The sequence below is a fragment of the Eulemur rufifrons genome, chromosome 5 (genome assembly GCF_041146395.1).
Source record: "Eulemur rufifrons isolate Redbay chromosome 5, OSU_ERuf_1, whole genome shotgun sequence".
Lineage (NCBI taxonomy): Eukaryota > Metazoa > Chordata > Mammalia > Primates > Lemuridae > Eulemur > Eulemur rufifrons.
The window spans coordinates 53,974,817-54,000,461 of NC_090987.1; the positions used below are offsets into that span (position 1 = coordinate 53,974,817).

At 57.4% G+C, this 25,645-nt stretch overlaps 1 protein-coding gene across 1 annotated transcript in view; it reads right to left on the reverse strand.

The window, feature by feature from the left end:
* The window catches only part of ADAMTS2 (ADAM metallopeptidase with thrombospondin type 1 motif 2), a 205,562-nt gene that overhangs the window by 47,176 nt on the left and 132,741 nt on the right, over positions 1-25,645 (reverse strand). The window contains exon 5 of the mRNA XM_069468315.1: positions 16,758-16,841. Coding sequence (XP_069324416.1) covers positions 16,758-16,841 — 84 coding nt within the window. The remainder of the gene's footprint in view (positions 1-16,757; positions 16,842-25,645) is intronic.

Here is a 25,645-nt window from a genome sequence, read left to right on the forward strand (position 1 = left end):
GGTTACGGGCTGGACTCTGTTCCTCACAGGCTGCAGGGCTGACAGCTTCTCACCGCACCGTGTGGGCACCTCCCTGGCCAGCTCACCATGGCACCCTGCTTCCCCAGCACGTGTGACACAAGAGACTGCAAGAAAACAAACGGCACCTCCAGGACAGAGTGTTTAGGATCTAATCTCAAGCCCACACTCAGGGCGAGGGGGCTCCACCAGGGCGTGAGTACCAAAAGACCAAGTCACTGGGGACTGTCTGAGAGGCTGCCTGCTGCAGATATGTCTCATTTATGCATCAGGAAATTACTCTTCTTGTGAAAGCCAATTCTGAGTCCTGTTTTGTCACTAGGAGAGTCTGAACAATACCCTTCCTCCCATGGGACGATCCCTGGTCAAGGCACTGGCTGGCAGGTGAGAGAGGGCGGCTGGTCTCAGGGTAGCTGGTATGTCCCACACCAGCGGGAGAAGAGCCTGGGCCAAGTCTCTGAGTTGAGCGTCCAGCCATAAAGACACACCCCAGTGTCAGGACCAGAAACAGGAGTAAGGCCATCAGGTAGGGAACAGAGCCAAGGGCAGGAGCCAGGCTGACCCAGGACGAGGACGAGCCAGTGGGGGGTGTGCAGAGAGGCCCGCTGTCCTCGGTGGGCAGACTGTGGGACGTTCTGGGAGGATGCTACAAACCCAAGTGCCTACAGGGGCAAGGCAGGTGACACAAGTCAGTGAGGCAGGTTGGTTTTTCCCTATGATGCTGCAGAAAGTTGGCGGGTGCTAAGGCGTGGCAAGGGCCGTGGCAAACCCAGGGGCCCATGCTCGGGAGGAGGGGCAGTGTCCACTCAGAGCCAGCAGAACAGAGGCCTGGGGCTGCCAGACTGGACCTGGCAGGTCAATCATTACATGTGGAGTTTACAAGGATGCCCACCTAATAGTAAACGTTGGCTCAAATTAAAATAAGTTCTATGGACAAAACACATGCCCCAGGTCCCCAGCTGGAGAACCCTAGAATAAAGGCCCTCGAGGGAACAGCCCCTTCTCCACGCCCCTGCAGACTGGAAGACTCTGGCTGATCCCCTCTTTCCTCCCTGAGGCTGGGCTTCCCAACCCCTCTTGGCAGCCAAAGTGATCTTGCTGCTGCGGCAAGATAATTTATTGAAGTATTGATTGGTGTTTTTGTTCTTGCCTTGTTTTGTTCTCCGCCCATTCCAAGAGGGCAACTGCCGCTTGTCTTCTCCAGCCCCAGTGGAGTTTGTGCTGCAGGATCCAGAGCTGGGGTGACCTGGGAGGCCCTCCCGGCTTCTGGGCTCTGCGGGGACAGCGGGGGAGGGGTGGGGGAAGCGTGGGGGCTCAGGCATGGGCGGGGGAGGCTGCACTGGAGCCAGGGCAGCCCTGGGAGCAGGACTTCAGAGACGGTCTCTGTGCACTGGCCTCGGGGAGCCTGGGTCCCGGAGGGGGGCACCCTGAAAAGTCAAGGAGGGGGTCACATCAGTGTTCAGGCATCCAGGGACTCAGTCTGTCCCTGGGATCTTGACTGAAGTTGCTCGCACTTTCTCTCTCTCTAGCAATGTCCCAACTTTCCCAAGATTCCAGCCTGTCTCAGATGGACACGGAGCAGCCCGGGGGCAGGGTTCTTATCCTTGCTAGGTCTGGGGGTGCCCAGGAACTAGCCTGCGTGGACATCGACCTTATGCCCAGAGGCTGGGGCAGGGCCCACGTGCATTTTAGAAAGAGCCCTCTGGGTCAGTTGGGGGGAGGGGGAAGGGGACAGAGTGGCAGCTGAGATGGACGGAGGCTGGTGCCACATCAGGATGGTCAGGACCTATGGGTGGCAGGAACTGAGAGGCTCAGGGCTGCAGGGTGGGAAGGAGGGAGGAGGGAGCAGGTTTCTGGCTTTGGTGCCTGGTGGCAATGCAGAGAGGAGATCCGGGGAGGGGGCTACGAGCTCGGGAAGGAGAGTGTGGCGTCCACAGAGCCCAGGGACACAGTCGTGGGGATGGTCTTTCCTGCCCAGCTTGCTTACTTGGAAGAGCTCAGCAGCGTTGCTTTAGGGAGCTCTCCTGCTCCTTGGGGTGCAGCCCTATTGGGTGACCGGTCCAAGTGGTCTGCCCCAAAGAGAAGGGCCGGCCAGGACCTAAGCCAGGCAGGCGGAACAGTTTTGAAAGGACCAAAAACTAGCTGAAGTAGGTCTGCCTGTTGGCAGCCCCCCAAACAAATACCCACAAACTCCTGCCTCTGGTACCCCAGACCCACTTCCCTCCACCCTCTCCCCCCACTTCATGACAGCTGCCGGCAGCCTTCCCGCGGGTTCCACATGCCTCTAGGGACTGCTCACAGACACTGATGTCTAGGCAGAGACACGCAGGTGGCTGGGCAGGTCTGGGGCCCAGGAGGGAGGTCCGGGCTGACTGTGGGCAGGGCAAGGCACCTGCTCCTAGAGGCAGTCCCACCCATGGGAAGAGCCCAGGCCCAGGTCTCTCTAGGACCTGCCAGGGCCTCCCTGCTGCTGTCCAGAGTGTGGGAGACTGTCCTCACGTGCCAGCAGCTTCCCCCGGCAGTCGCTCCAGTGGGACCACCCGCTGGGACTCTGCCTCCTTTGGCCTCTGCACGCCCTGGCCTCCATGCACGCAGTCCCACAGGTGCATTCCTGCTCCCTGGGGCACCCCAGACTCCACCATTCTGTGCCCTTGCCAGGGATCATAGCGTGGCAACCCCGAGCGAGGAGTTCCTCGCATCTGTTCCTCCTACCTGGACTTCCTCCAGAAGTGAGGGAACACGAGAGAGTCGCCTGTTTCAACTGAGACATTCTTCCCCCAGCACGCCTGTCATCTGCACCGTCCCGGCCCTGAGGTGCCCGTCTCCTGGCTGCCTGCTCCTCTCTGCACTGGTTCCTCCAGGAAATTCTTTTTGTGCGACCCCACCTGCTCTCAGCTGTGCTGCAGTGGGGACAGGAGTGAGCCTGGGCCGCGGTGCTCCTGAGAAGCAGTGGCCCGGGCTCTGCCGGGGGGTGGCTGCAGAACCAGCCTGAGGCGTCACAGGGCAGCCAGCGCTGTCTCAGGGGAGCTCGGGCACCAGCCCTCCAGAGCAGCGGACAGTGGACAGGCCGCTCAGCGGTGCACGGGCACGTCCAGACCCTGGGGTGGGGGTAGCTGAGGGGTCCATTTCCTGAGTGAATGAGACCTCTGAGCCCTGGGGCCAGGCTCTCCACTGTAAGAACAGCTCTTAGACGTTCCAGCCTCCACATGGGGACCCCTGGAGGGCCAGCCCAAGAAGCCTGCTGTCCGGGTTGTGACAGAGTCCTGGGGCCACCCATCCCCAGGACACAGAAGGAGCGCTGTGTGGGCTGACCTCCCCTCACACACCGATCAGCCTTGGCTCAGAGTTCAGGAATAGATGGGTTCCCAAGAGGCTCACCAGAACCTCCAGTGGGGCCCTAAGAGGACAGTTGTCCCTCAGGGTGGGCCCTGCCCCTCAAGAGCCCTGTGTGGACATGAGATCTACCAGTGCAGACACAGGCTTCCAATCTGGCTCCATTGCCTGAGTGTCTCGGGGCCCAGGGCCTAGGCTGCCCCAGCCACCCTTTCCGCCCACTCCCTGGGGTGTGCAGGAATCCTCCCTGGCCCCTGTGAGCGCTGGCCTGTCTCCGCACTGAGACCCTCCTTGCTAAGCTGGTTCACAGAGCGGCCCATGTGCAGGAGCAGACCTCGCCCTGGGCTCTGGGGTCGCCCCAGTGCAGCACCAGGGGCCTGGCCCCACAAGGCCAGCACTCACCCCTAGTCCAGACTGTCTGGCTCGCTCAGCCTGGGAGGGAAGGCGTCTGAGGACTTGCACGAAGGGGCCAGTGATCCAACCTCGGGGTCCAGAGGGCAGATCCGAGGACCTTATAGAGCCAAGGGCTTGGTGACCCCTCACTTGGGTCAGGAGGGTCACTTGGCCGAATTTTCCCCAGGGCTGGCAGGAGTCTGGGCCAGGGCAAGGATGAGGGAACACTGCCAGTCCCAGAATCTCAGGCCTGGGTGACCCCCTGGGCTCTGCGGGAACAGCCAAGAGCTTATGGAGGCCCATGGGCCTTGGGTGGGCTGTGTCCAGCACCAAGGCCCCCATTCTGCCCTGGCCCCCTGGGCCCTGGCTCTGAGCTGCCTGCCTCAGTTCCATCTCCTTGAAGCAGTCACAGGGCCACATGGGGAGCCTCATGTCCCTGTGCCTGTCACTCTTGCTGGCCTCTGAGTCTGTCGAATCAGAAGCTCCTGGAAGGTAAGGTGGCTGCCGGGCCCACGCTGGCCTTCAGCGGCACCTGCTCCTCATTCATGCCACAGATAGCTCCTGAGCAGTCCCAGTCTCTGCTGCCAGCGCAGGGGCCCTGCTGCTGGGTGCCTGCCATTGTCACAGAGAGAATGGAAGCATGACGGAAAGAGCACATGCATTCGAGGGGGCCAGGCTGGGGTAGGGACGAGGAGCAAGGCGCTGGGGCCCGTGGCCGGTGGGAAGTTCCCAGGAGCCCTGGGGCGGCGAGCGGGAAGTGCTGACCCTGCAGGAACGCGCCAATCAGCAAGTAGCTGGCCCCACGGGGCGCAGGCTTCCGCACACCGTGTCACTTAAACTCTACACCTGCTTAAGATGCAGGTGCTGCTACGCTCCTAGCGTCCGCTGAGGAACCCCAAGTGGCTCGCTCCAGCCGCGCCGGTCCCAGAGCGGCGGCTGTCACCCCGGAGCCCCTCGCGCGGGTCTCCCCGCAGGGCCGAGCGGGGCGGGCCGGCGGCCGCCAGGGGGCGCTGCTGCCGCGAGCACGGCGGGGACCCGCCCGACGCGGCCGCCTCCGGGCACCCACCTGAGTAACGCAGTTAAACTCGAGCCAAAGTTGGGTCTCCCTGATACTTCCATCGTTTGCTCTGGAATGAGCAGAATTATTCGCGGTCTCCCCGCCTCGGTCAGGGAGACCGGGAGGAAAGCGGGTCGGCCCCTGGGGGCCGGTCTCCCGGTAACCGCGTCTCGCTGCGGCCTCTGCGCGGGGGACCCCGCAGGCCGCGGACCGGTCAGAGGCTCACCTGGCCAGTAGCAAGTGGCAGGTGGGGCTCACCTGGCCAGCTGGAGGGCTGGGAGCTGGAGCCTGGCCCAAACCTCTCATCTGCTGTATGTTCTGGGACAAGTCACCTCGCTGTCCTGGGCTCCCCATCTGCAAAATGGGCACAACGGCAGCGCCGAGCGTGGAGCTGGGGGGAGGCGTCCGTCCATGCCAGTGCAGGCGGGGCGCAGAGTCCGTGTCCACAAATGCTCCTTGTCCTTGTCTCTGCTGCCATGGTGATAAAGATGGAGCATGACACCAGTCCCTGGGGCAGCTGGCCCACCTGCAGGGGCAGGCTGGTGCCCCAAGGGGATCTGGCTTCAGCCCAGCCTTCTCAGCTGCCCTGGCCCAGAGGGGGTTCCTGCCTCAGACAGCCCTCCTAGACAGGCACAGAACAGGACGGCAGTCGGGTTCAGGTGAGCAGAACGTGTTTCTCCAGCTCAGCGCTGCTGACATTTGGAGCCAAATAATTCCCTGTTGGTTGGGGCTGCCCTGTGCATGGTGGGATGCCTGGCTCTACTTGCCAGAAGCCAGTAACACCCCTCCCCTAGCTGTGACAACCAAAGTCTCTCCAGGCATTGCCAAATGTCCCCTGGGTGGGGGAGGGGTGGCAAAATCACCCTTGGTTGGGAGCAGGTGGTATAGGGGGCACCCTCAGGGAAGCAAGGGGCAAGAACGTGAAGCCTGTGCCCCCCAACCTGCCGAGTAAGAGTCCAGCCCATCCTTCCAGAAACAGTGGCTCCGCCACTGCGTGACGCTGGGGAGATGGCACACCCTCCAGAGCCAGCGCCCTCACTGTCACGCGGGGACGGTAACAGTGACCACCCCACAGGGTTGTTGTGAGGGTGAGGGGGTGATGTCACGTACAGGGCTTCAGACAGTGCCTGCCCCATAAAGGCTCCACACACAGCAACTTGCATGAATGCCTTGAGTACCGTCGTCATTGCTACTGTGTGCTGGGGTTTTACAGGTCCCCTCTTACTGGGGAAACTAAGGTCCCGTGACATTAAATTACTTGCTAAAGGTCCCACAAACATTAACAAAGCCAGAATGAACAACCAGGATAAGGCCCCACGGTCCCTGCTCTGTGAACACACACCCCACCACATTCCCCGGGGTTGAGTGCAACACGGGGTCCCTGAGGCTGGGGCCTCTCGCGTGCCAGGCGGGCCGTCCCGCTCAGATCGCCTCCTGACAGGCCTCTGGGAACCACAACAAGAGGGCAGGAAGGCGCCTTCACTTCTCACAGGAGCCTCCTCTATCACTAACGCATTTTGTTGCCAGCCACCCTCCCAGAACCCTGGGAAGCTGTTCCCAGAGCGAGGCAAGCTACCAGGACAAGATTCTCAAATGAGCCTCCCAGGGCTTGCACACGAACAGGCCTGCGGGCAGCCAGGGAAATGGCCTCCTGCTATGTTCTGAATTCGTACATGGAAAACTGATTCCCAATGCAATAGCACTAGGAAATGGGGGGCCTTTGGGAGGTGATTAGGTCTTGAGGGTGGGGCCCCCATGAATTGGATTACTGCCATTATAAAAGAGGCCTGAGGGAGCCTGTTCACCCTTCTGTCGTGTGAGGACACACACAGAAGGCGCCGTCTTTGAGCCAGGGGCCTCACCAGACACCAAATCTGCTGCCATCTTGACCTTGGACTTCCCAGCCTCCAGAACTGTGAGTAATAAATTTCCACTGGTTATAATTACCCAGTCTAAGGTATTTTTGTTAGAGCAGCCCGAATGGACTAAGATACCTCCCAAGGGTCGTGCCCAGCCCTAATGCCACCTCCATCAGTCTCTGGACCCAGGGAGGTCTGCACCAGGAGGTGGGCCCAAAATGACCAGGGCTGGCCATCATGCCTTGGACCATCATCAGGTATGCAGATCCTCGGGAGGCTAGGGCCTGTCCCTGGGGTGAGCAGTGAGGTACCCTTGGCCCCCCAGGCACCTGTCTCCAGGCCCTCCACGTGTCTTCCCAGACCCTCGCTCCCCATCTTCCTGCACAGAGGCTGTGCAGCTGCTCCAAGGCCGACACCCTGCAGGGGGCTGGCAGGTGGGCAGGCTGCGCCCCACCCTGAGCTCGCCCTGAGCACCTCTCTTCTATCCCTTCCACTGAGACACTCAGTCAGTTTCTCAGACCTTTCACCTCCACTGCTGGGAAATTCCAACCAGCGTTCCACACTCTGTCTTGACCGGGCCTTTCACAGCAAGACACTCTATGTCCTTCTCTGCTGGTCCCCAAGTCTCTGATTTCCATGTGCTTTGATTTTCCTCATCCTAGGAAATATTTAAAATGAGAACAGTTGAGTAGCTTTGGTACCTTCTCAAAAAATCAATTGAAAAGCCAGTTGCTATGCAACCCTCTAGTGTTGCCGATGCTCTGCTCCCTGGCTGATGGCATATTGTACAAAATAAGATAATCTCTTTTTTATTTTTATTTTTTAGGAAATGGAGAAAAATGTTGTTTTAGGAAAAACTTGAGATAACTCAGAGGCTTCTCATAAGCTAGAAGGCAAACAACATGTCACTCACACAAGTGCTACCAATTTTATCCGAGCTGGAGCCTGGTGGGGCCCGGGGACAGGCGGTGGGGAGGGGAGGTGGGGGAGCTGGTCTACTTCTGCCCTAGTGGGAATGAGTAACAGGCTCTGAATACCTGGGCCACTTTCTGCCCAGCTCTGGGTCACAGCCTCATAGCTCCCAGCGTCCACCCTGACCTTGGGGGGTTGCACAGCTCAGGCCCCTCCTGGCTTTGCCTTGCTAAAATTCTTCCAGAGCTTCGTTGCTGGACAGGAAAACTATGGTCCCTTGAAAAGCAGCTCATCAGAGTCCATCCTCACTGTGAGCCGAACTCTGTCCCCAGAGCCCCATCTAGACGCCTGGCTTTGCTTTTCTGTAAACAAGCAGAGCCCGTTCCCTTGGCCACAGGTGCTGTGCCTCCTGCCCCCCAGATCTTGGCTGGGAAGTCACCTGCTGGGCTGCTCCATGCAAGTCCCCCACCTGCCACCATGTCATGTCTCCTTGGTGGTGCTCACCACTCTGACGTCATCTTTACTGCTCTGCCGAGCCACAGGAGCTCCTGCCCCACGCGTGTCCCCAGGATCAAACGGTGCAGTCAGAGCAGCTGCTTGGCAGAGCAGGGGCTCCAGGCTGGCCAGATGCCTTAGGGGCTCCCAGGGATACATCTCCTCCTGCGCCCACCACACCCTCAGAGACCCGGAGACAGGTCTTGTCCCTATCTGCTCCCCAGTGCGATGGGAAGGGGCATCTGTGGCCCGTGGACACAAACTGTTACCGTCCACACGGAGACCAGTATGGAAATCAGGAGCTTTTATAGCAACTGGATGAGGTGAATTTATGTCTACGGAATTTAGCAAAAAAACAGGGATTTTTGCACATCACAGTTGGTCTTTGTCACTTTGCCTTTTCTGATAATTCATTCTCAATGTATCTTACAGAAGCGTTGGCCTATAATGGATTAGAAAGTGCCCAGGTCTTCAGTGTTGGGGGGGCCGGCTCGGCACCCTGGGCCCTGCAGCTGCTCCCGAGGTGGCCTCTCTCCCGTCATCCGATGGCACCAGGTGGGTGGGTGGCCCCTCCTTTCCCTGCATTCAGGGCTTCACTCTGCAGCCAAGCGTGCAGCCACCGTGCCCAGCGCTGTGCCCTTGGCACTGGCCGGCAGGTCTCTGCCCCCCTCAGCATCCCAGGCCCTCCCACGCCGCCGTGCCCTGCACTTCTGTTGCGGGCCCACCTTGCCGAGGTTGGGATGCACAACCTGGGCTCACTTCCCTCTCACTACCCAGAAACGCACCACAGGAGGACAGGGCAGCGAGCTGGTCCCCTAATGTCCTGACAGTCAACACCCAGCTAACCAGTCAGGGGTTCCTGCAAACCCCAGAACACAGAGGACCCGATGGGCGCCAGTCTCCCCCACCCCCCAGGACCCCTACCACAGCCTCACTGGGCCCAATCTGGACCCTCAGGTTTCTAGGAAGCAGGTGGGTTGGGGTGGGCAAAAATAGGTGGGCAGGGTATGGCTTTGCTGAGCCGCCTCAGGGGAAGCATGCGTTGGGTACGGGGACAAAGCCCAGAATGCTAGAATGTTCCAGAGCAATTCAGGAGGCCAGCCAGCTTTTCCTGGATCCCCAGTGGGGGCGGGGGGTGGGGTGGGACACACAGTTTTGCAGGGGAGAGGGGAGCCAGGCTGAGGGGACTGGGGCAGGGCACTGGGCCCCGCAATACTCATGCCCAGCACTCCCTCCGGGCCAGTCTGCTGAGCGCTTGGGGTCTGGGGCCACAGCAGGCTCTGGATTTAGCTCTGAAAGCACACGTCCAGCTTCTAAGTTCTGTCTTTCCATCTGAACTCCCCGAGCCCCTTCCCAGCAGGAAAACGTGGAAGCCAGGCTGGCATTGGTCCACCTGTGTCCTCTCTGTTCTCGCTGCACAAGTCCCTGGTCTTGCTGAAGCTCCCCCTTGCCCACCGCGGGCTTCAATTTCCCTGCCTTCCCGGCCGTGGGATCCAGGCACTCCGGGCCTGCACATGTCCCCATATTTGTCCCTGGGACGAGCAGGCTGCACCCCGACAACAGATCCCAGCCACTTCCCTCATTCCCGACTCTGCCACCAGAAGAAGAGGGGGTACCGACCCGCCCCCCTAGATGGCACGTGAGAGACAGGGCCATGTTGGCCCTGGCCGTGAGGCAGGTGCCTGCATACCTGGGTGACGTGGCCTCCCCTACAGGGAGCATCACGTGCCTGTGACAGCCGCATCCTCACTCTGGCCAAGATGGCGCGCCCAGAGGCCCCTAGGTATACAGCTGAGCCCCCTGGCCTGGCCACAGGCAATACAGGCCAGTACCAATAGGGTAGAAGAACAGAGACACCTCCCCAGCTGTCCCCAACCCACCACAGAGATGAGGTGCCAAGGGAAAGCATGGGTTCCCTTCTGCCTTCCTCAAATCTGAAATAAAATGTTGAGTAGGACAGAGCCCTGTGGCATGCCACAGTGCTGGAGTTAGTTCAACAGTATCATTTTTTAAGTGATTTTTTAAAAATGTAAACCAGTTTTTCACAAATTAAAAATGCCCTGTTTTGGTTATAAAAGAAATATGCTCATCATAATAAATTAAGAAAATTCAGCAAAGTATAAAGAAGAAAATAAAAATTCATTAGCTTACTGCCCAGAGATAAAATGTTAACATTTGATGTATTTCTTCCAGTTTTTCTGCATATATATTTGTACACAAAATTGAGAACATACTGTGAAATTATATCCTGCTTTTCAACCAAACAACAAACTTAACTCTATGCTGTAACCAATTCCCAAAGCCATCAAACATGCTTTGAAAACACCAAGCCTAATACTTCCGCACAGGTTTATCTTTATTTAACTGAGCCCTATTATTGGATATTATGGGTTGTTTCCTGTTTGCATTTAGAAATAAGGCCATGACAGTTGACTTGTTGCTAAAACTTGGTCCACAGCTGTAACAACTGCTTTGGGATAGTCAGAGCAAACATCAAGAAGTTTTTAAAGGGCAGTGATAAACATTGTTACATTTCCTTGGAGAAATGTGTACACATTTCTACTCACGCCAGAAGAGTGCCTGCTCCATTCACCCAAACCAGCAGAAAATCCCTGTTCTTAATCATAATAGAGCTGGTCTTTTACAAATGGTATATTATAGTTCTTTGATTATAGTAAAGTTAGATATTTTTCCATATGGTATTTCTTCTTCTGTTAACTGTTTCCTTCTATTGCCAACTTTGTTTTTCCTATGAATAAGAGGAGGTCTTCATAAATATATCTGTCATATTGCGAATGGCTTTTCTGTTTTTGCCTTTGTGTTTTTTGGACAGAAGTTTTATATTTTAAGTATTCAACTATATCTTCCTTTCCCTTTGCAATTCCGTCTATTGGATTTACGCTCAGAAAGCCCTTTGACAACCAATATTTTCTTCTTGATTTGTGTGGTTTAAATAGACGAATGTCGTATTGGCTTATATTTATCATAGGATAATTTAATTTGCTATTTATTAAATTCAGATGCATCATATATTTATTTATAACACAGTGGCCATTCTCTTTGTATTTATCACGTTAGGTTACATGCTGGAGTGGTATTTTCAGGTGTCTATTTTATTCAACTGATCTGTCCGTTAATTCTTATGCAAATCCAACATGATTTTAATTATTTTCACTTTCTAAGATGTTTGAGTGCGACTCTTCCTATTTGCTTGGCTTTCAAGGCTTTCCCAGTGGTTCCTGACCACGTCTCTAGATGGACCTAAAACCATCTCATCACGTTTCCACTCATTGATCTGGGACGGATCAACGTCCCTGTGATCAGCACATCTGGTCCTCCCGGGAGCAACAGCGCGCGGCTCTCCATTTAGTGTCACTCTCTTCCTGTCGGCCACCATGTGCCATTTTCTTCCTGAGTTCTGTGTCTGTCTTGCCGGGACTATTCTGGGTATTCTGTACTTTTGGTCACTGTCATAAAGGGTATTTTCCCCTCTCTGTTACCCCTATTACCAAGGCATTGTTGGTTCACACGGAAGTTACTGATTTTTTGTATAATTGTCTGATATTTGGCCTTGTCGCTAAACTCCTTTATTAACTCTATGGGTTTGACAATGGACTCTTTTGGGTTTTCGAGATACATAATTAATAGAGAACAATTATAATTTGTTCTTTCCCGATATTAGTTTCATGTCCCATGAAACTGACCAGAATATCCAGAATCGCAGTAACAAGTTTGCGCGTCTTGTCCTTGCCTCTGCTTTCACTGTGGCTGCCTGCACGGGCACTTCCCAAAGCCAGGCTGTCCCACGGCGACCACGCGAGGAAGCGACCACGGGTGAGGACTGGGGAGAGGGGCTGGTCCTGGCCCACCTCTCGGAGACTGCCGTGCACGCGTCCGCAGCCGCGTCTCTGGAGCCTGCGAGCAGGAGTGCCTGCTCCCCTCTGCATCTCCCAGACTTACTTGATCAGGGGCCCATCTATTTTCTCACGTAAACATCTATTCACATCCTAAGAATTAGCTGTGCAGAATGTTTTTAGGGAAATGTGCTTCTTTTTCCACTTTTAAATAAAATTTCCGTTGTTATGTTACCATCTGTTTCTAGTTTTCTTAGATTTTTTAAAACAAGGAGATACCCTGTAAGGGGCTGTGGAGCCAGTCGCCCCCGTGGCCTGCGCACACGCCCGCCTTCAGCACGTGGGAGCTCCTGCGCCCCTTTCTCAGCCACCCTGCCGTCTGCAAGCTCCCGGCGCGCACAGCTCTCGCCGCCTGTTCCCAGAGTCCCCTGCAGGGCTCCAGACCCACATCCGCCTCTCGCTGGCCACCCTAGCTGGGATGGCACCAGGCACCTCACGCTCAGCATGTCTCAACTGAACTCATCAGCTTCTCCCCACACCAGCTTCTCCTCCTGTGTCCCCATCTCGGGGTCAGCATCGCCATCTACCTGGCTGAGTGTTCCTCTGCCTCTACCTGCATCTCAATTTGGCCTCTTCTGTCCTCCTTTCTGCACCCCTAGAGCCACAGGCCCAGTCCAGCCTCTGTCATCCTCCCTTTGGTGGCGCTGGCATCCTCCTAAGCCACTGCTCCCACCTGCCGGTCCGCACAGGAGGCCGGGGATCTTCTTAGAAATGCAAATCACGTCATGCCACTCTGTCGAAACTATCCTCCCGGGCGGGCGGATGAAACTCCTTGGCAGGAGATGCAGGAGATCTGCTCCTTGGGAATCTCCTCCTTCTGGCTTCTTTGGCATTAGGTGTGCTGTTCCCACCCCTGTGTTCTGCCCCGCAGCGCCATCTGCCCTCTCTCCCCTCCCAGCCTTTGAACTTGGGGCAACCCTGGGCTGGTGCTTTCCCCTTCCCTGGAACACACCTGTATCCTCCAGCCACTTTCCCTGACCCTGTAGGCAAAGCTGGGCTGCCCGGCAGCGGCTCCTTTGTGCCCCTAAGCCACCTGTTACAACTGTCGTCTGTCTACGTCTCCCTTCGGGAAGTGATCCCCCGAGGACAGGGACCATGTCAGTGAGTGTTCCCAGCATAGCACTTCCCACACGAGGCCCTTCAAAAAGGATTTGTCAGATGATGAGTTTTGTCATTTGGAGACTGATGTGATGAATTCTATGAATAGATTTCTGGATATTAAACGATCTCCACATTCCTAGGACAAGCCCTATTTGATCATGGTGGAAGTTTCTCTTTATGCATTATTCAATTAAACTCCCAATGCCTTAGGATTTTTATCTCTATTTTTAGAAGGGAGACATTCTGTACTTTGTCTTGGACATGTAATCTTTGGCAGCTTTGGGTTTAAGGGTCATATTGACTGCAAAAAATGAATTGGGTAGATTTCAGAATGTATGAGTTTATAGAGTATTGTATTATCTTTGCTTAATAATTCCTTGCAAATGAATAAGAATGCACTGGAAAAAGTAGATTACCTGAATTGAATGTATTTAAAGGTAATTTTAGGATAACTTTGGAAAAGGTGAAGAACTTGAGTTCCTTCCATGATAATGGGACTTATGCTGTGTTCTACATATTTTGGAGTCAACTTTGCAATATTCACATTTCCCCAGGAAATCCTCCATTTCCCCAGGAATTCCAGGTCCCTGACACAGAGATCCTCAAATTCTCACCTTGAGGGTTTGGCTCTCTTCTGCAAATGTTCTGACTGTGGTCACATAGTCCTTCTACCTACCTGTGCAGTTCAGGAAAAAGAGAAAAAGAAAAAGAAGTGGCTGAGGGTAGGGACAATTTAGCATAGAGCCTGCCAGCAGTTAATAACGGAGGCTTTGTTTCAGTAAGTATCAAGACTGGGAAGGGTACAGACACTTCTTAGGCCAAATAAGATCCTAAGCTGTGCCAGCCCTGGTAAGAAACTAACCCTACGCAATTTCTGAATTTTTCTTTTTAACCAATATGGGAGCCACTGGGGGCAAAGGCCAGCGGCCATCCGGCACCCGGACCAGTCACTCTGATGGGCCTTTCTCCCCTTTCTACCAGCAGGACCAGAAATTTCCCACTTTTGGAAACTTCCAAAAGGGGATATGACTGTGCCCATCCCTCAGGCCAAAGGCCCGAACTTCCTAAGACACCAAAGGATCCTGGCCAGGAACAGAAGGACCTGGCCTGGGGAGGAGAGGACCAGAGAGAGGACTGGAGAGAGAAAAGGAGAGGAACATACTGAGGGGATACTTCACTGGAGTGGGGAAGTGGGGGAGAGTCCTGTGTATGGAGCACTGGAACCAGATTGCTGGGCTGTGGCCCACCCCCAGCCCTTGAGTCTGTGCAGCCCAAAGGCCACCACCACAAACTGGGGATGGAGGCTCAGTGGGCCTCTCCCCGCTCTTCTAGCTGTATCCACCTGCAGAGGGCCCTGCACCTCCCCTCCTCCACCCACCACCACTGGGCATCCCAGCTGCCTGGCTGCGAAATCTTCCAGCTGCTTGTTAGGATGGCCCTGAGTTCTTTCTCCTCTGCATCTTGGTGTAGGTTACATTATATATATCCTTTCTAAACTGTTAGTTTGAGCCTCTTGTCTTTTTTCTAGATTAAATATGCCAGAGCTTTCCCAAAGCTCTCTTCTTGATTGATTCCATTATTTCTGTTTTCGACTTTATTAATTTCTGCTTTTTCTAAATTGTTTCCTTATTTTTGCTCTCCTCAGTTTCTTTGGTTTTGTTGTTACTGAAATTTGTGCTAACATATTGAGTTGAATGCAGGGTTAACTTGTTTTCATTCTTTCATGTGTGAGTTTGGAAAACATTTGTGAATTTGCCTCTGAATACAGCTTTAGCCATATCCCATAAGATTTGATATGTAGTATTCTTGTTTTTATTAGTTTTCCAAATAGTCTGCAACTGCAGTTCTAATATTCTCCTTCCTTGTACTTCTTTAAAAATTTTTCAAATGGATTGGATTTCTTTAGGTTTATAAATTCTACCCCGACTCCCGCCCGCAGTTTTAGGGCATTTAGTCAGAAAACGTTGCCTAAATAGTTTCTATTGTATAAAATTCACTGAAATTTTCTTTATCACCCAAAATATTTTTGTAATTCTATGATTTCTCAAAAAGAAGGTACATCTTTTTTGTTTGTTTGTTTTTCTGTAGGGCAAGGAAAAAAAATAATCACTAATTTAACTTTACCTGTATTATTCTAAATTTGTATACCTTTTAATATCTAATCTGTTAAAGGCTTTGAAAAGGGTACTAAAGACTCCCACAGTTAGGTTTTTGCCAATTTCTTCTTTGTTCTAATGATTTGCTTTGGAATGTTTTGTGTTCTCTTGGGGTGCATAAAGGTCCACAACTCATATCCTCCCTGTGGGTGCCTCCCTTTAGAGCAACCTGCTTGGCAGGTGTAAGGAGAATGGGCTCAAGGTCTACTTTTCCCAGGATTGGTTCTGCCACGTCAGCCCTTCATTATCATTTTTACATTGAGTGCCTTATAAGTTGTGTGTAGTTTGATTTTATTTTCAAGACTGAGATTCTCTGTCTTTGAACAGAGGAGTTTAACCTTTTATGTAATTACCACATCTGCTATGTTTGAACTTACTACAATTTGATTTTCTATATGATGAGTATGGTCAGAGCACAGACTCTAGCATTCAGATGCCTGGGTGAGAAGCCTGACTCCTCAGGAACCAAAAGGCATTGGCCACATACTCGGGCATGTCACTGAATCACATTAAGCCTTGATGTTCTTATCTGTGAAATGGGCACCATCATAGCACATAGATATCCCCATCTACCCTGTGGATTGAGTGCATTAATCGTGCAAAGTGCTTCCAACATGCCTGGTACAGGCTCTTGAAAAGTCTACACTGGCCGAACCATGGGGCTCCTCCTTCTTCACAATCTCTCTCTGTACGGCATTCCCTTTTTCCATCCCAGGTCATTGTCCCCGGAGGCTTTCTACTCAGTGACCCGCGCATATACCCATGCACAATGCTAGCAAAGAGGGTTCCAAGTTTGACAGCAAGAGGAGGTAGGAAGGGTGAGAGGGCCCAGCTGGGGCAGAAGCTCTGAGGCCTGAGGAGAGGAGGGCACAGATTTAAGATGTGGGCAGGCATCGAAGGAAGAGGTGTATTGACCACATATTCCTGATCTTTTGACATCAGGGGCCCTGCTGAGCCTGGAGGGACTAGGAGGGACTGCCCCTCCTGGTGCTAGCCAATTCCTAATGACAGTCAGCAACTTGTCCACGAGTACACTTTTCCAATACCAACCGGGAAATCCAGAGCCCACCTCCTTTATCGGACTCTAGACTCTGGGTTACTATCTACCTACCTAACTACCCCAGGGCCATGTAACAGTCAACTTGGGACGGCCCCAGGCCCCAGAGCCCACTGAAATTATTCCAACTGGCCAGTCTTAAGCCAGCTTACCCTTCCCCCCGAGTCCTTCCTGCCCACATGCCCACCCCCTCTGCCCCCTCACCGACCCCGGAGCTCGCGCATGGCCTCTGTGGCACTGAGTGCCTAAAACCTACATTTTAAATCAAGGGGCAAAGGTAAAAGAGAGAGGAGCTGGAGGGGCAGCTCCCACGTTTCTCGTTTGCTATAGGAGCCACCCCGCGGCCAGGGAGAGGCAGCGTGGCCTTGGCGAGCACAGACATTGTCCGAGGAGGTCCCACTCATTCCCAGCGGGCGGAGGCTCAGGTGTCCGGCAGGCCGGCCGGCCCAGGGTTCCACTGACCTTCCCGTAGCTCAGCAGGATGATGCGCACCAGCACGACGTTGATGTGGGCCCCCAAGGACTCGTCATGGTAGATTTCATTGACCTGAAAAGCAATCGGGGAGGCGTCAGCAGGAGCCACAGGCCCAGGACCAGCTCTGGCTTTGCAGACGGAACCTCCGCCCAGCCAGCACCCAGGCCAGGGCTGTGGGCCCCCACCCTGCTCCTGCCTCTCCCCACGCTGCACACCCAGCCTCACCATCAACTCTGACCCACCACGTGGTCCCCCTCCATTTCCCTCCACACTGCGCCCCCCCATCCCCAGCCACCGCCACCTGCCAGGCTCCGGCCGCCCCTCCTGAGCAACCCCAGCCCCGGCCTGGGGTTCTTCACCAGAAGCCTAAACAAGGACAGGAAAACTGGCCCTATCTCCACTGTACCCACGAACGAAAACGTGGCCTTTCTGTCAAGGCTGAACACGGACAGCAAACCCCAGCGCCACGGGCAGCGCGGGGCCGGCCCTGGCAGAATCACGGCACGGCTGTTGATGGTGGTGGCAGAGGGTCCCCCATGTGCGTCACTACTTGGAAATGGGGCCCTTTTAGACCCACCACCAGGTCTAAGTCTTTCATGTGCTAATAAAGAGCAGACATTACTACATCACAAAAGTGCTTTCCCGGTTCTGCTGTGATAGCTGGGCTCATACGATTGCCTCTCTTTGCATTTCATCACTATTTTAACTCTCACATGTGTTTTATTTTTTGCATTTGAAAACATTCTGAGCAGGTGCCCCGGGCCTCACTCGCTGTGTCCATGGCACAGGAATGGGGATGAGCACACATGCCCTTCCTCGCAGCCCGCATGGCCTTCCAGAACACAGGCGGGGTTAACCCGGGCTCCTCCCCACTGACGGGGGCTCCTCCCCACTGACGGGGACCCCTGGAACAGCTCCTCACATCCCCTCCTTCACTGGGTGACCAAACCCCACTCCTCCTTGAGGCCAGCTTAGCAGTCACGTCCTCCCAGAAGGGCCTCCCAGGTCTGATCTGCTCCTTAGCAAACACTATGGCTGCTGCTTCCAAGCCCTCCGTGTCCCCACACCGCGAGTTGCACCATCCCCTGCATTTCCCTGCCTGCATGCCCAGCACCCAGGGCGGAGCAGCACACGGCAGGTGCTCGGGAAACACCCGCTGCAAGGTTACCGCCTGCACCCGCCATCGCTGAGAGGAGAGGCGTGCACCGGCCACACACCCCTCCCTGCACGCGGACCAGCCCTCTGCAAGGGCGGGTTCGGCCGTGCTGCACTTCCGGGGCCCACAGTCATGTCAGGCCGGCGCCTGGGCTCCCTACCCTCCCGTCTTTAGAGTCTCCATCTGAGCAACAGCGATCGCTACCTGTAAACAGTGGGAAGACACCTCAGGAAAACGGACAGTTAACCAGGGAAATCAAATCATGATGGATGAGATAGACAGGCACGTGGGGCAGGCCAGACAAGGAGCCCAGGGACTGCTGTCACCGCTGCTGTGCGGAAGACGCCACTGTCAGGGGGCAGAGCTTGCAGGCACGTGGGGCCCCTGCTGGAGCCACCACCCAGCCCCAGGAACTCCGGCCCTGGTTATGCTTAGGCTCCTCCACCTCGCTGTCCCATAGGAGGGGCGCCTGGCTGCACCCACGGCAGTGTGGACAGTCCCCGTAACTCCTGCTGCGGGCTTGGCACGAGCCTGGGGAGGGTGGCCCTGGGCCCCGGGCCGTCCTGCAGGACCCGTGCTGACGAAGCAGAGGTCCCGGGGTGCGCACGCGGGTCCCCTGGGAGGCTTTGCCAACTCCTCTGTAAAATAAGGATGACAGGCCCCGTCTCGTGAAGCTGTTGTGAGGATGAAATTTCCACACGTGTGCGACGGAGTGATGTCCGTGAAGACGCCGAAGCACGGTACCTCCGTTGCTGCAGAGCCGTCACGGCCTGCAGCTCCCCACAAGGCCCTGGGGTGCATAGCCCTAAACCACAGATGTTCTTGCCCAGCTGTGAGGGTCAGACTGGGTTTTTCAGTCTATGCTGAGACAGTAGCCTTAAAAGCCAGATTTTTCTTACGAGAGAAAAGAGTTTTTCCTTCTCCAAAGTATTGCTTCATCTGTCGCAGGCAGAGCCCGGCCAGGAGTTCCACCGAACGTCGTGGCGTAGAAATGAAGACCCCGAGCGAGGGAGGGGCCTGGGCAGAGGAGACAGGCCGGGGCGACCGGCCAAGGTTCTCTCCACCCCCCACCCGACCCCCAAGGTCACACCTCAAGTGGGGGTGGGGGGGACAGGGAGTGCACAAAACAGCCCGGACATTGGGTGGGAAGGAAAAGCAAAGGGAGGTTGAGCCCCGGGCTGCTGCCTGGGACCCGGGAGGAGACAGATTCCTCCCAGCAGGGGTGGCCTCAAAGAACCCAGGTGTCGCCCAGCAGCCCGGTGCAACAGGTGCTGGGGTCCCTGCACCTTTGGGACTTGTGGGCAGGATGGCTGGGGGCTAGCCTGCAGGAGAGGAGGGCAGGCCTGCTGGCACGGCCACTGCAGAGAGGACAAGGCCCTAATGACCACAGCTGGTCCTCAGCCTGGAGACGGGGCCTTTGGGAGGTATTTAGGGATAGAGGAGTGCATGAGGGTGGGGCCCTCATGATGGGACTCGTGTCCTTAGGGGAAGGGACACCAGAGAGCTGGCCTCCTCTCTCTGCCATGTGAAGACGGCAGGAAGGGGGTCGTCTGCCAACCAGGAGGAGGGTGCTCCCCCCGACTGAGTCGGCCGGCACCCTGATCTCGGGGTTCCCAGGCTCCAGAAACAGGAGAAATAAATTCCTGCTTTTCCAGCTACCCAGTCTGTGGTATTTTGTTAGACCGGACTCCTCACACTGAGCCACCCAGGCCCCTTGAGGAGCCCGCCTCCCCCCAGGGCCCAGAGTGGCCTGGCCTCTCCTTCTCCACGGCCCGAGCCCGCACACCCAGCGCAGAGCTGCCTGCGTCGGCGCCCAGTGTGCACCCGAACCGGCGGAGAGCGGCCCTCCTGTTGGGAGGCACAGAGGGTCACCCAGAGCAACGAGACCAGCTCTGCGTTCACCCGCCAAGGATGGGGCCGGCAGGGAAAAGTAGGGAAGTAGAGGGCACACAGGTGGGGACTCTGCCCAGGTGGCCCAGGGGCCCCCCAAGGTTGTGAGAGCTGAGAAGTGAGAACAAATTCTCATCAGCGAGGAATGGTGCTCCCGGCAGAGGAAGCAGCACATGCAAATGTCCTGGGGTCAGAGGCAATAAGGCCAACCCCAGAGGGGATGGGGTGGGGAAGGGCAAGAGGAGGTCGGGGGACCACACAGGCCAGGAAGGCTCCAAACCTACCCCGAGAGCAGTGGGTGCCTCCGGAGGGCAGGATAATGACACTGCATTTGCGAAGATGACCCTGGCTCCCTTATGGGAAGTAGACTGAAGGGGCCGGGATGTGGAGCAGAGGGGCTCAGATTCGGGGACAAGTGGAGAGGAGGGAGAGATATGTGGAGTGATGCAGACTGGCATGGGGGAGGGGGTCACCGCAGCTTCCCCAGACACAGGGGCCTGCCTGGCCCCGTCAGTCTGCTGGCAGGTGCAGGCAGCCTGTGCTCCGCATGGGGTCGGAGGAGACAGTCATCGGGATCACCTCTCAGAGTATCCCTGGGACGGGGCCACTCTGAAGCCTGTGCTTGGACTGCACCTCTCAGGGCCTCTAGGAAGCCCAGTGTGGGGCTGGTCTGGGTGGGCTTCGAGGGCACCGTGACCCCAGGCGCTGTTCTGAGCCCGGGTCACAGTCCCTCAGGAGGGCAGGAAGCTCGGCCGGGGGCGGGCCATGAGCCCTGCTGAGCAGTGGGACAGCTGAGGCTCTGGGAGGGACAGGCCTGCTGTGCCCTGGGGGGAGGGAGAAGGGGCAGGGCTGGCCCCTCCTGGGCCCTGGCCTGTCCTTTCCCCTCGCGGCCCGGCATCCTCCCGCTCTCCTGGCCCCGCTCCTGTGGCCAAGGGCAGCTGCGCTCATCTTGAGCAGGGGGTCTCGTGTCCTTCATGGACGTCGGGCAGAGCTGACCTTGCTTCCTGATTTGGGACAGGAGGTGACCAGCCACTCTGGAAATCCCACCGCTGGGCACCCAGCTCCCTGAGACAGGCGGGTGGCCAGGGCCAGGACCCCACGTCCTGCTGGGGTCCCAGGGTGTCAGATTGCTGAGCACGGGCCCTGGGCTGGGGAGGCTCCACCTTGGGGCTGTCCCCAGCAGCCAGCTGCCGCCTACCAGGCTGGGCACCCTCAACAGCCCTGGCCTCGGGGAGCCTCAGGAGATTCAGAGACCACTGGGCCCCCTGGGCTGTTGAGGAGCAAGAGGGGGCCTGTTTGGGGGTGCTCCCAGAAGATGACCAGGGAGGAGGAGTCCAGGCCACCGTCCAGCCAGCAGGCAGGCCGGCCTGCGATGACTCTTAGCCTGCCCTCCTCGGTAGTCTGCGCCACAGTATGCATCCCCGGGCGCGCCGCAGTCTTGCGGGCATCTCTCCCCTCTGGGAGACAGGGCGGAGCTGGGCTGTGCCCCGTCTCGCTGTAGAACACCACACCTCTCGACAGCGGCCAGGTGCCGGCCAGGCCGAGAACCCTGCTCAGGAGACCTCGCCGCGCCCCCCACCCCCAGGTCAGGCCTCGATAGCCCCTCCCATGGGGCAGGACCCCCACAGGGCATCGTGGCCCGAGACCACCGGCCAGTCTGGGTGGTCTTCTTGCTCCTGAGTGCACGTGGCAGAGTCCAAACCGCAAACTCCAGCCCCACTGCCCTCTGGCCTCCCTGCCACCGTGTCTCGGTGTCGCGGGGCAGAAGTGGCAGGGACGCGGGGCGGGGGCGGCCTGTCAGACACGGGGGCTCCCCACAGGCCCTGCCCCCCAGGCTGGCCGCTCCTGCTCCCCACGGGACGCTGCTCTGCCGCCCTGGCCAGAAGCCCGCGGGGCCCAGCTGGGCAGGGGGACCCCTGGCAGTGACGTAAACTCCCAGCGAAGCAGCGCATCCTTGACAGGGACGCAGCCCGACATTCCTGCGAGCAGAGAGCTGACAGACGCGGCAGGAAGAGAACAGAAGCAGGAGGCAGCCTCCACCCATGGCCCTCACACCCTCCTGCCCAGCCGCCTCCCTCACCGCCCGGACAGGTGGCCGGTGGCAGGCGAACCCCAGCAGCTCCCTGCCGTTGTCCTGCCACACAAGGCGCTCGCATCCTTCACGTGGTCTCCAGGCAGAACAGATCCCAGCTCCTCTGTCCTCTGTCTGAAACCCTCGATGGCTCTCCAGTGCCGGCAGGAGCAGGCCCCGGCTCAGCCTGGCGCGCAGGGACCTCTCCACGTGGCCCGGCTGGCTTCCCAGGGCTCCACGTCAGCTACTGTCCCCGCACAGAACCCGCACTCCTGACAGCGCAGCCGGCCTCGTCCAAAGCCTGGCTGTCCTCTCCTGCAGCCTGTGCCTTGGCTCGTGCCTGGAATTCCCACTCTCCCCCTCCAGCCCCTGAATTCTTTACATATCTGAGTAACATCTGAAACAAGAGTCATAGAAATAAAAAGGTTTCAAAGGAGGGAAGCTGAGGCCCCTTGCTTGCGCCCTCCCCACCCCAGGCAGGCGGAAGGGCAGGCCCGGCTCGCTGGCTCCAGCCCTGGTCTGGCTGCTCCTTGCTCAGGCGCCTGTCCCCACCGCAGGGCCTTTGCACTTGCAGTTCCTCCCCTCGCACAGCTGTTCCCAGCAGCATCCAGCCCACAGGAGCTGCTCGGTAAAGGGTTGTTGACTCAGTGAGTGAATTGCTTTGGGGAATATGGAACAAGAGGAAACGGGCCAAATGTGTGCCCCAGCATAGGCCAGTGACACCCAGGGACAGGGGAGGCCCCCACCTAAGTGCCTACCCTCCCCCAGTCCCAGCCAGCCCCTACCCAGCCGACCCCAGGCCTGTGTGCCTGGAGGAGCTGCTCTCCTTGGCCCAGGCCACAGGAGGAGGGAAAGCACAGGGACAACGTCCTTCAGCTCTGTCTGCGAAATCGATCCTGGAATCTTTAGACCCTGGGGGAAAGGGATCAAAGCCGCAGACATTCTGTGTGGAGAGAGGCCAAGGACTCTCCTGTTCGGGGAGAGACATTGCAATGTGCCTCTGCGTACGAAAGAGCGGCCAAGTGCCTGTTCTGGAATAGACAATAAGGCTGGTCTGCCGTGACGGCCACAGGGCTCCAGGGGGACTGTGAGCCCTGGGAGGGGGACTGTGAGCCCTGGGAGGCCACCTGAGGCTGCCAGGCAGAGGTGACTTTCTCCTCTGCCAGGTGGCGAGGGGCACAACGTGTGGGACCTGTCCAGGAGGTGGGGCTCCATGGCTGCCTGTGGCTCCCAACCCTGTCCCCAGCCTTCAGGAAAGGTCCCCTCGCTGGGCTGAGCCGTGGGCAGTTAGAGGCGCCCCTAGCAGAACCTCGGGGGCGAGCCGGCATGAGGAGTCTGTCGTGAGGCCTGGGTGTGGAAGGGCACAGCCTGCCTTGTGGCTTCTCTGGGAACCCCTGAAATAGGTGGAGATAAGCCTGTCCTCTCTGAGGCCCTTCAGAGGCCAGGCTTGGGCCTCCCGGTGGAGGCAGAGAAGACAGCACAGCCGGAAGCCAGGGGGAGAGGTCTGCAGCCTCCGGGGAGGAAGGTTGTCATTTGTGTGCGTCTCATGGCACCTACGTGGGGCTGCAAAGGCCTGGCCCATCCCGAGAATACACATTCCCTCTGCAGACCTTCCGCCTCTCACTTCTCGGCAAAGGCTTCCGAGGCAGAGCGAGAATAACATGACCCCCACCACTGCTCGAAATCTCAAGCTATCGTGCAACGCAGACAGCAGCATCAGAGTGAGTAAGGTCGTGCCACACACCGACGTGGCAGGCGGCTGGAGCCCCTCCTTCCACACCAAGCGCAAGCCCAGGTCCCCCACTCCGCAGGTGACATCCACAATCGGGGGCTGGCGGGACTAGGGGAGGGAGGCACTCAGCTGGGGGCCTCCCCTGTCCCTGGGCGTCTCTGGCCTGTGCTGGGGCACACGTTTCGCCCGTTTCCTCTTGCTCCGTACTCCCCAAAGCAATTCGCTCCTCCAGTCAAGCTATTTCAAGCCTGAAATCACCCGATTTTGGAGAGCTGGGTGGGGTTACCTCTGCAGGTGCCCCGGGGTGGGGACTGTGGCTGTGTCACCCCCAGGCAAGCTGGGCACTGCCCAGGACCCACAGGAGGCACAGCACCTGCTCCCTGTGCCACCGAATGTCACTCTGGAGCAGGCTCACGGGAAACAAGGCTGCCGCGAACATTCTCCCGCGAGGGCGCCAACAACCGCAAGGGGCTGCCCGCCCGCCACCCCCAAATAGGGGCTTACGTCCGCATTCTGAGGTCAGATTGCAGGGGTTCCAGCCTGGGCTCTGCCACAACCCTGCCTGTGGCTTGGGGCCAGTCACTTAACTTGTTTGGGCCTTAGTTTCCTCAATAATAGTGCTTGGCCCTCGGGTTGTTACCAGGACTGACCGCAACCAGGTGCTCAAAGCATCTGGCAAAGTCCCCGACACTCAGTACAGGCTCCGTAGAGCTGCCACCAAATTACAGGATGGCAAATACCGCAGGCTGCTTCTCCGGGACCCCACACACGAATGGCGCGTCTGAGCTTGCCTGTCGGCCCCCCCGGGACCTCCTCCTGGCTGCTGGGGGTGCTCACGAGGAGCTCACGGCCAGTTAATTAACAAGGCCACCAGGAGGGGTCTGCGAGTGTAGCCCGGGCCTGGAGCTCCCCCTGCCAGCCTGCGGTGGGGAAGTGGACAGCCACAGCCAGGCCACCACGTGGGGCCTGACCTTCCCACTCACCGACTGCCGGTGTCTCAGGACAGGACAATGCTGCAAGGCAGGGAGGACGGATGCTGCAGAGGCCTAGGGACGCAGAAGGACACTGCTAAGGCTGCAGGCCAGGGCTCAAGGTCCCCCAGGGGCCTCCCGGCCGCTGCGAGCCCTGGCGGGAAGGCGGCGGGAAGGCAGGATTCCGATTCCCGCTGGGTGCTCTGCTGAGCTCGGCTTTCCCTGACCACAGGGCCCTGGGGGCTCCCTGTGGAGTCTCGTTTCAGGGAGGGGCCCCAAGTGGCCAGACCTTGTGCCACCCCTGGCCCTGGCATCCCGCCCGCAAGTCTCAGGGCCTGTGGCGCCACTCCCCTGGGACTGCAGCCAGCCACCTGGGGCCATGTGGGTACCGCCACGGAATTTGAGAACACTGTGCTTTTATGCCCCTGTAAATCATATTCTTCTGCTGCCCTGTCACCATTTTGACCTAAGGAAAGAGAAGGCAAATGCCACCTTGAGGAGGAGGGGCTGTGGCCTGGGGGCAGCAGCAGGGCGGAAGGCTGAGGACAGGCAGGACGTCAGACCTGGGTGACAGCCCCCCTCCCTGCTGCTCTCCCCACATGGGGGTCAGACACAGATAGTCCCCGGGCCCTGGGCCCCAGTCCCCACCGAGACGAGACCACACCCTAAGAGCAGAGCCGACCCCATGTGGTGGCTAAACAGGCGGTTAGAAACAGGAGGGGTCTTATGCCAATGAGTGGGCCTGAGGTGGCACCCTGGATGCCCCGAGTCCCAGAGGGGTGTGTGGGGGCTCCAGAAGCTTCTGCCCCAAATTCAGGCGAGGGGGAGGGGCAGCCTATTGCAGTTATTAGCACCAGCACAGGAAAATTTTTCAGGCAGCCTTGCTTTTCAATGTGCTGCTCTAGCGTTACACTCAGCAGTTCAGTGGCCGTGAGCTCCTCGTGAGTCACCCCAGCAGCCAGGAGGAGGTCCCGGGGGGGCCGACAGGCAAGCTCAGACGCGCCATTCGTGTGCGGGGTCCCGGAGAAGCAGCCTGCGGTATTTACCATCCTGTAA